Genomic DNA, 10,307 nt, shown 5'->3' on the forward strand with positions numbered 1-10,307 from the left:
AGACCGTGGGACATTGGGATTCAAACCCAGAACCTTTTCGGATTGGAGACAATCCACCACTACTTCTGCTACTCCTACTCCTACTACAGCCAGTACTGCCACTACCGCTGATATTACTACTACTACTACAGCCAGTACTGCCACTACCGCTGATATTACTACTACTACTCCTACTCCTACTACAGCCAGTACTGCCACTACCGCTGATATTACTACTACTACTACTACTACTACTACTACAGCCAGTACTGCCACTACCGCTGATACTACTACTACCCTGCCTCCAACCCAGGGAGACGCGCCCCCCCCCACCCCACCCCACCCCCCGGCCCCCCCCGCTGACCTCCAGATGACGTCGTAGACGGGGTCCAGGCAGAGGCCGAAGCCCTGCAGGTCCTCCTGCTCCGAGTCGTTGAAGGTGCGGCAGCTGCCGTCCAGCTTGTTGATGAGCAGGCACTTGAAGGGCGGCGGCTCCGACACGGAGGTGGGCACCAGGCCGATGATGTGCTTGCTGGCGAAGATCTCCGAGGTGGCGAGGACGTGCGAGTTGATGAGCGCCTCGTCGATGCGCAGGAAGGTCTGGTCGCCGCCGGCGCCGATCCACGTGGCCTTGCGGCCGTACTTGGAGCCGATGTTGGGCATGGGCGAGGGCTTGGCGTTCCAGTAGGGCATGTCCAGGATGGGCCGGCCCAGCTGCCCTTTCTGAAAACGTGGGGTGGGGGGGGGGGGGGGGCGCCGTAGGTGAGCGTCAAAAAAGTGTTCCTAGACTCTCGGTACTCAACGGGGGACGGACGGAGGGTCGTTAGCGCTAAGAGACCGGTCTCCTTGATTAACTTCACTTTGATATACTCCAGAAATGAGAAAGGGGGTTTTATTGCCAGTTGTACCACAGCCTTGTTGAGCACTTGATCCTAATTGGTCAATAACATTCCTTCAGTGTATTTTGGCGGCGTAAAGCCCACAATGGCTTGGCGTCACCACCGCGCAGTTCACTACTTTCCAATGAGAGATTACTTTCCAAAATAAATTTGACGGGACCAAAAACCCCACATAAAGGCCAACATCTCCCATACCGGATCATAGCTTTTGAGTCAAACATTCAACCCTCAACGATATCCATAACATTCTATCACCAATACCGGAGTTTGTTACGTCGATACCACGTGACTTCACGAAGAGAATACCAAAAAACAAGCAGTTTTTAGAAAGGCGCTAGAAAGGAGGAGACGGTTTCCCGTCGCTCCTCTTACCGAGAAGCTGCCGAAGGTGAAGACCTGCCCGTCGCTGAGCAGCACGGCCGTGTGGTTGCTGCCCGCCGTCACCTGGACGCTGGGGCCGGGCAGCGTCTGGACCAGGGTGGGAGAGCCCCTAGCAGGGAGCACACAACAACAACAACAACACGTTTAGCTGGGTGGGCCGGGCTCAGCACATGGGCGCACGCTGTGCCCCATGTGTGTGTGTGTGTGTGTGTGTGTGTGTGTGTGTGTGTGTGTGTGTGTGTGTGTGTGTGTGTGTGTGTGTGTGTGTGTGTGTGTGTGTGTGTGTGTGTGTGTGTGTGTGTGTGTGTGTGTGTGGTGGAGCTGTTTGACCCGGCTGAATCCTGGGGGTCGTACCTGGAGTTGACGTCCCCGTGCCCGAGCTGTCCGTGCTGGCCGTAGCCGAAGGTGTACACGTCGCCGTTCTCCATCAGCACCGCTGCGGGGGGGGCCAAACCACCGTTAACGACGATTGCGATTGCAATTTCCTCCGATTTGATTCGTGTGACTGTGTGTGTGTGTGTGGCACACACACACACAACAGAGCGCTGGCGGGGGACCTACCGGAGTGGTGGAAGCCACAGCTGACCTGCACCGCTCGCATCTCGCAGTCGAACCGCACCGCGCCGGGGGGGTAGGTCGTGATCTTACTGGCGTCCTTCTCCCCGCGCTCGCTACTGCCGTCTGGAGGGGGGGGGAGGGGGGGCGGGCGGGGTGGTGGGGGGGGGAGAAACAGCCAGTCGGGACGAGTTAGTCAAGAGGGTCAGCCGAGACGTTCAGCCGAGATAACAGTCAGTCAACACGAGGCGAGGAGACGCAGGGCGAAGGGCCAGAGCGGTGGCGCTGGAAGAGAGGGGCAAAAGAGAGGTGTGTGTGTGTGTGTGTGTGTGTGTGTGTGTGTGTGTGTGTGTGTGTGTCTGCGCGCGTGTCTGCGCGTGCGTGTGTGTCTGCGTGTGCACGCGTGTGTAAGGATGCACGTGTATGTGTGTGAATGCGCACATGGATGTGCGCCCGCATTCGCATGTGCGCGCATGTGCGTGTGTGCGCGCGCGTATCAGTGGGTGGGCCAGTAGTGGAGTCAACACAGGGGGGGGGGACAGGGGGGGGGAGAGAACAGAGAGTGAAGGTTAAGCAGCACACTGCAGGGCCCCGGGAGAGAGGGAGAGAGACGCCGGCTCCTCGTACCTGGTGACGCAATGACAGCGGCGGAGAACGGAGCCGCTGACACTGATGAAAACGCACAACACAAGAGAGCCGCGGCGAGAGCCATGAAAAAACACACAGCAATGCACAAGGCGGCGAAGTGCCTCTAGAACGGAGAAGATCAAAAAAGAAACGGAGAGAGAGAGCGGCGCTGTGTGGACGACCACAGCTGTGAGGAGAGGCAGCGTGGGTCGGTTTCGTCATTTGCTGGAGAAAGAAGCGCAGAGAGAGAGTGGCGTTGCTCAGCCCCGAGAGGCGTTTCAGCGGCCGCTGTGTTGCAGAGAGAGAGTTCAGAGGAGCATGCGGTAATAGCAATGACAGGGCGTACGCACGCTAGCCAGGGGACCAGGAACCGGCTTATCTAGCCCGCTCTAGGGTTTGCTGAGCTGACTAGATCAGGGCGAGTGGAGCTGCCTTGCAAACACTTCTTTTTTTTTTTCCTTCTTGTTTCTATTTATTTATTCCCCTCAATGAAATCATGCGTGTCTATTAATAATCCTTGTCCTTAATAATAGCAAATCACACGAGTCCGATATGTGGTTGACTATGAGAGAGCAACTCATATTGGTATTTATTAAGCAGTAACGACACGTCATTGATCAATAGACCAAAGGGTATTGATACCCCAAAATGACAACGTCTACAGTTTCGGTCTTCTGGGTCATCACTGAATTGACCAATAGAAGGGGATGCTCTGTGGGGGTCACACAAAGCAGCTGACCAATCCCACGAGGGCCGGCAGGAAACGGGAGCACAACGTAAACCGAAAAGAACGCCCGCTCCTAAATTCAAAATCCCCCCCCCCCCTCCACACACAAGAATATAAATACACCTATTCCACGTTTGAACACAAATCTGTTTATAGCCAACGACGTCACATGCTAAAAATACGCCCGTCGAGAGGAGCGCGCGTACGGGCCCCCGCCTTCGGAGACGTATCCCATAATAGTCTTGCTTGTCATTGATGAAAGGGCGCCTCCTGTTTCATCCACCTAGTGCTGCGCAGCGGGGCGGGCCCCGTCTGTCTCACCGAGCCGCGGCAAAATCCAGTTAGGCTGGGGCGATATCGATCACTGCTGAGACTTAAGATGACCAAACATGAATAAGGAGGAGAAGCACTATGCAGGGGACCACGGACCACATGCGCCCCGTAGGGGGGCAACACCACGACAACACAGACCCCCGGGCCCTGGACTCCGGGGCTTCCCCTGCGCTCTGATATGAACTGTGTGTGCTGTGAGAGGTGACACACTCGATTCGTTCGAGATTTCAAAAAATAAGAGCGCTTGTTGTGGAGAGAGCTCGTCCTTGGAACGGGTTTGTCTTTCTCCACGCGTACAAGCAATGTTGAATACGACACGCGCACGCGCACACACACACACACACACACACAGTCACACACACACACTGACCCCACCCCTTCTGCCTCCGTCTTCAGAGAGTAAGGGAAGAGGAGGAGGAGGAGGAGGAGGAGGAGGAGAAGGAGGAGGAGGGCGGGGCAGCCGGAACTGGGAGGTGAGACAGTCAAGAGGGAGGGGGGGGGGGGGTGTGGGAGGGAAGGGGGAGGGTAAAAAAAAGTGAGGGCGGCGGGGGTGGGACTCTGCCACCCGTTGAGTGAGGTTGGTAGTTGAAGTCCGCTGCAGTACCTTTGTGCTTGTCCCGCTTATGCCTTAGGGCCTGAAGGGGTCTTATTCTGGCTAGGGCCTGCTCACGCTGGTTCATAAATATGGGGCCGGGGAAAACAAGGGGGCCTGGGGGAGAAAGAAACGTTCACATGCACGCACACACACAACACACACACAAGGCAAAACACAAGGCAATTCAACAGCACGGCACCAACACCCACACACAAGCACACATACCCGGGTCGGAAATGAACGTGGGCTCAGGGGTATTTTGCCCGACAACTGATTGAATTGCCCTTGAGTTGACAAGGGCGTTAAAATGCCTGAGAGTTGACTAATTCTGTGTTTGAAAAGTGGGTCCAGATTTTCTTTTTCATGCAAGTCATCCAATTAATGGTCTCTGTCCTGCAACATACACAACATAAGGTGTTGCCACAAATGATGAAATCACACTGGAAATAATCCTAAATAATAATAATAATAATCCTAATTAATAATAATAATAATCCTAAATAATAATAATCCTAATTAATAATAATAATAATCCTAAATAATAATAATAATCCTAATTAATAATAATAATCCTAAATAATAATAATAATCCTAATTAAAAAGGGGTTCATTTCCCACCCATACACTCACGCGCACACACACAGACAGACCCACACACACACAGAGCAACAAATCATAAAAAAAAAAAAAAAAAAAGGACACACACAAGCAAGGGGGAGGTCACCGAGGCACGACACCACCCGAGCTCACAACAAGTCCCCCGAACTAGCCCTGCCCATAGCTGCGTGCGTGTGTGTGTGTGTGTGTGTGTGTGTGTGTGTGTGTGTGTGTGTGTGTGTGTGTGTGTGTGTGTGTGTGTGTGTGTGTGTGTGTGTGTGTGTGTGTGTGTGTGTGTGTGTGTGTGTGTGTGTGTGTGTCCTCAAAACCAATAAAAAAAACCAGCCACCCGCCCGTGAAGAAGGAGAAGGTGTGTAAGCCGCCGCCCCCCCCCTCCTCCCGCAGCCCCCCTGCGGCCCCCCTACCCCCCCCTCCTCCCGCGGCCCCCCTGCGGCCCCCCCTACCCCCCCCCCCCCTGCACTGCCTGGCCCCCTGGTGGCTCGTACCTCGGCCCTCCTCCAGCCGGTGGCGGCGGTTGATGCGCTGCCGCTTCTCCTCCTGGCGGATCTGGATGTGCTCCTCGATGTTCACGCCTGGAGGGGGAGGGACAGGCACAGCTAAACACACAGGAGGTGCCCGGAGGGTGCACGCACACACACACACACACACACGCGCATGCACACGGACAGGCACACAAACACAAGCACACACGCACGCATGCACACGGACAGGCACACACACGCACATGGACAGGCACACAGAAACACAGAAACATACACGCACATGCACACACGCAGAAACACACAAACATACACACGCATACGGACACAAACACAAGCACACACACGCAGAAACACACAGGCGCACACACACACACACACACACACACACACACACACACACACACACACACACACACACACACACACACACACACACACACACAGAAGGGGGGGGGGGGGGGGGGTGGAGCCGGGGCGGAGAGGCACAGGGCGAAGTGGGGGGGGGGGGGGGTGAAAGAAAAACAGACAAGAGGACAGACAGAAAACATGGATGAATGGTGGCGCAGACACGATGCAGCAGTAATGACGAAAAAAAATGATCAGTAAATTAAATTTGCAGTCCAAAAATGAGCAAAAAGCGTGAGGAATTTAAAGTCAAAGTCATCATCAAAGCAGATTTTTTTTGTGTGTGTTCGGAGCCGCTGGCAGGTCGACTTCACCGAGCAAAAGGGGAAATTTGAGAGGCATCACAAACAGGCGACAACTCTAGATTACGGACGTGTAGGCAAGTGTAACACAGCGGAAAGGGGGACAGGGTTTGGTTTGATTTACTGCGCTTTGAGACCAGGCACCATCTTAAAATGATGTCAGATAATAACTTTTTACCACCATGCTTCAAAACGGGACAGTGACCGAGGAGGGAGGATGTGGAAATAAATTGATAAAGGGCGTTCTCATTCTTAGTGATTATATTTTTTCCCACTCGTGTCCTGTCTCTGCTTTGGAGGGCAAGTTGGGTGGGTGGGTGGGGAGGGAGGGAGGGAGGGAGGGAGGGAGAGGAAGTGAAGAGAGGGAGGGAGGGAGTGTGGGAATGTATGGCTTAATGCACTGACACTATCGTTTCATTATTTAATGTCCAATGACTGACCATTAATCAACGTGCAGTGACTTAATGTACGGGCTGCTGTACAGTTTCAATTGATTTTCACTCAATTCCTACCGCCTGCTTCACGTGCCCGTCCCCAAAAATTGCACCGACGCGACCAAAAGGGGCGCTCAGTGCCATGAGAGAGGGTGGGAGGGGAGGTGGGGGGGGGGGTTGGTGAGGGGGGGGGACCTACCTAGCAGGAGGTCCAGGGGGATCATCTCCTTCACGGCGTCAAAGATACCCCTCTGCCGCGCCTCCTGGCCGTCAAGCTCCCGGGCGCAGGCCTTGCAGCAGCCGCACGCCGAGCAGCCCGACTCGCCGGAGCCGCAGCCACAGATCCTGGGAGGAGAGGGGGTGGGGGGGGGGGGGGGGGCTCCGTCAGTACAGGGTTGTGTGGTTCACATGAGGGCCAGAAGGGCCGTTCGAGCAGAGCAGGAGCAGGCATGCAAAAGGCAGGGTTTTCGTTTTTGAGAATCTTTTTTGCTGCAGGTTTGTCCCGGCTTAGAGGAACAGGGACGCATGCACCACCGCATCAGGCAGGGAGTTGGGACTTTGTTTGTAAGTGTCTGTTTTCACCCTGGCCGGCTGTTTGTTTGGGAGTCACGCGCGTTGTCTTGTAGTGTTTTTGCTGCTATCAGGACTCTCTGGCGTAAGACGCGGCACATCCTCTACAAGACCGTAAGATAAATACCATCACGGAGCCTTGTTCCAGAGCAGTTTTAAGAAACGCACTTCCACGAATGTTAATCTTCCTGCTAATATTCTCACGCTACTCCGGGGCTGAAGGTAAAAACATACTCTGTTAACGTCCTCTTTGTTTTATGTGTGGGATGTGTGTGGGTTTTTTTTCTCCCCCCCCCCCCCCCCCGGCCTCAGAGAGGGGCTCTCACTCCTCGGATGGGTCACCCACCCGCCAGGCACTCTGTCGGGCCGCCCGCTGCTCACACAGCTGGCCCCGTAGCCGGTGCAGTCGCCGCACACCGTGCACACCATGCACTGCTCCAGCTTCCACTTGTGCATGCCCGGCTGGCACATCATGCTCTTCTCCTCCTTCTCCTCCAGGTCGTCCTCCAGGTCCTCGTCCATGGCCGTCGCCATGTTCTCCACGCCGAACGCTGCCGGGGGGGGGGGGGGGGGGGACGGACGAGAGACAGAGACAGATGGAGAGAGACAGATGGACAGAGAGACAGAGAGAGAGAGAGACAGAGAGAGATAGATGGACAGAGAGACAGAGAGACAGATGGACAGAGAGAGACAGATGGACAGAGAGAGAGACAGAGAGACAAACAGACAGAGAGAGACACACAAGAGAGACAAAGAGACAGAGAGAGACAGACAGTCACAACAAATGACAATGTATGAATAATAGTGCAATCTTGTAACAGTGACATCAAATGGTTTCCGTGTGTGTGTGTGTGTGTGTGTGTGTGTGTGTGTGTGTGTGTGTGTGTGTGTGTGTGTGTGTGTGTGTGTGTGTGTGTGTGTGTGTGTGTGTGTGTGTGTGTGTGTGTGTGTGTGTGTGTGTGTGTGTGCGCACGTGACCCCTCACCTTTCCCCGCCTGGTTCATGGCCCCCGTGTCTCGTCCACACTGGCCCTTGTTGTTGACGCCAAACGTCCACACCTCGCCGCTCTTGGTCAGCACGCACGTGTGGGCCTTCCCCATGGCGACCTGAGTCACAAAGTGACCCTTCAGGTCCGTCACCTGACCTGTAGGGGGGGGGGGCAATACAAGAGCAATACATTTCTTTCTAGTTTCGATACGTTTTTTGCGGGAGCCAATCACCAAGCTGGCTTTTCCCCCCTGGCGCGCTTATTGGCTGGTTTAACACAATGACGACAGGGAAGCGTCAGCAACAACGAAGCGTCGGCAAGCAGCCAATTGCGTACAGAGTCAATTTAACTCCCGCCCGTTGACCACGCCTCTTGTGCCGAAGAAAACGACAGCAGCCTCCCCCAGACCAACGCGCGATCTACGATTGAGCTCGGTCTGGCAAAAGCCAGGCTAGGGGTTTGGAGCAGGATCAACGCATAACGCTTCCGTTAAACACGCTCCTCCTTGAAGAGGTCGTTTCAGGGTCGGGCTCTCCTTTAACAAAGGGAAGGTATTCGGTGCGAGTGTGGACCAGGAAGGAGGGACGTGGACGCCGGTGTGGTGGAGCTTACAGGTGCTGTCGCTGTAGATGGCGTCCTTCCCGAACATGTAGAGCTCTCCGTCTTTGGTGACGATGCTGCTGCTGCCGTTGTTGCAGGCCGTGTGCACCGCCGTCTTGCTCTCCAGCTTCATCATCTTCTTAGGCTTGTAGGGCTTTGGCTGTCTGCGGCTCTTGGCTGGACGGGGGGGGGGGGGGACACACAAAACGCACACACACACACCAAACACCCAACTCTTGTCAACACCCAACATACACTACTATGTGAATAAAATATGTTTTTTTAATTCAAAAGTATATTCAACTTAATTATGCAAGAGTACATTTGCCGTGTTTGTGCGTGTGTCTGATCCGGTGCGTTTGTTTTCATGTATGTACACACGCATGTATCCTTGGCGTGCATAGCCATGTGTGTGTGTTTGTGCGTGCGTGCGTGCATGCGTGTGTGTGTGTGTACGTGCGTGCGTGTAGGTGTGCGCGCGTGTGTGTGTGTGGCCGTCTGCGTATATGTGCCCTTAACGATTGCCCCATACACGTGTATGCGCCTGTACGCTTGCATGTGCCGGTGTGTGTGTGTGTGTGTGTGAGCGCTCGTGGGTCTTACTGGACTCCCCGTCCTCTCCTTTGGAGGCGGAGCCGGTGAAGAAGACGCTGCCGTCCTCGGCCACCAGCAGGGCGTGCGAGCCGTCGTGACCGACCGAGAACTGGACTATCTTTGGAGACTTGGTGACGGGCAGCTCCACCCACTTCCCAGCCGAGGGCCCGCCCTGCTTTATGCCCAGGCTCTGGTACTTGCCCGTGTAGTAGATCTACCACACAGAGACAGACGGAGAGAGACGGGGAGAGAGAGGGATGGGGGAGCGAGAACGAGAACCAGATTTAGGGGGCGTCCGAGCAGGCGAGCTATAGCTCTTACAGCCGTTAACCGTCTCACCGGGAAATGAGAGATTTACATCTGTGAACAAAAAAAAAAACGACAAACCAGATACACAACATACACACTTTTAGTGAAATACACAGTTGTATCTCCTCATTGCTAATAGCACCCTGGAGCGGCCGGCTAACCCCGGGGCGTAGCCACCGGGCTAAACACTCAGAAAGGCAGAGAGGAGGGGGGGGGGGGGGGGGGACCGGGCGGGGGGGACGTGGCTCACCCTATGCTACGTTACGCTCGACCGGATTGCGACAACACACTGTAGTCGGCCTATAAGTCATAACATATTCTACACGGCTGCTTGTTGAACAAGATTTATTTACATCAGACCGCAATGTGCCTGAACAAGCTGCCCATCAATCAAATCCTTCAACACGCGCACACACACACACACACACACACACACACACACACACACACACACACACACACACACACACACACACACACACACACACACACACACACACACACACACCTCCAGCTTGCCCCCCCCCCACCTCACGCCCAGCGGGCTGGTCTGCAGGCGTGATGCTGAACGCTCTCGTCCGGGCGACAAGTGACCTTTGCGCCCAGTCTCTCGGTGCGCTACTCCTCTATAGTAGGATGTATATGAGACCTGTCTGGGCCAAAATAATTAACTGCAGATAAGGGCCGGCCCACACCGGCTGCGCAAGGGCTCTGGAGAGCCTGCCCTGGGACTCAACACCACCGTGCAATCTGTAAGGGATGGTCCACACACACACACCTAGAGAGTGAACACGCGCACACACACACACACACACACACACACACACACACACACACACACACACACACACACACACACACACACACACACACACACACACACACACACACACACACACACACACACAC

The 10,307-nt window shown here is 54.8% G+C and overlaps 1 protein-coding gene across 1 annotated transcript in view; it reads right to left on the reverse strand.

Annotated features, from left to right (window-relative positions):
* The window catches only part of mycbp2 (MYC binding protein 2), a 76,783-nt gene that overhangs the window by 46,836 nt on the left and 19,640 nt on the right, over positions 1 to 10,307 (reverse strand). The window contains exons 10-20 of the mRNA XM_084478887.1: positions 9,099 to 9,303; positions 8,508 to 8,672; positions 7,893 to 8,051; positions 7,254 to 7,458; positions 6,537 to 6,682; positions 5,200 to 5,310; positions 4,106 to 4,210; positions 1,821 to 1,940; positions 1,614 to 1,695; positions 1,251 to 1,368; positions 344 to 702 (exon numbers count right to left, since the gene is read on the reverse strand). Coding sequence (XP_084335013.1) covers positions 344 to 702; positions 1,251 to 1,368; positions 1,614 to 1,695; positions 1,821 to 1,940; positions 4,106 to 4,210; positions 5,200 to 5,310; positions 6,537 to 6,682; positions 7,254 to 7,458; positions 7,893 to 8,051; positions 8,508 to 8,672; positions 9,099 to 9,303 — 1,775 coding nt within the window. The remainder of the gene's footprint in view (positions 1 to 343; positions 703 to 1,250; positions 1,369 to 1,613; positions 1,696 to 1,820; positions 1,941 to 4,105; positions 4,211 to 5,199; positions 5,311 to 6,536; positions 6,683 to 7,253; positions 7,459 to 7,892; positions 8,052 to 8,507; positions 8,673 to 9,098; positions 9,304 to 10,307) is intronic.

This window comes from Micromesistius poutassou (genome assembly GCF_964030765.1).
Source record: "Micromesistius poutassou genome assembly, chromosome: 14".
Taxonomy (NCBI): Eukaryota; Metazoa; Chordata; class Actinopteri; order Gadiformes; family Gadidae; genus Micromesistius; species Micromesistius poutassou.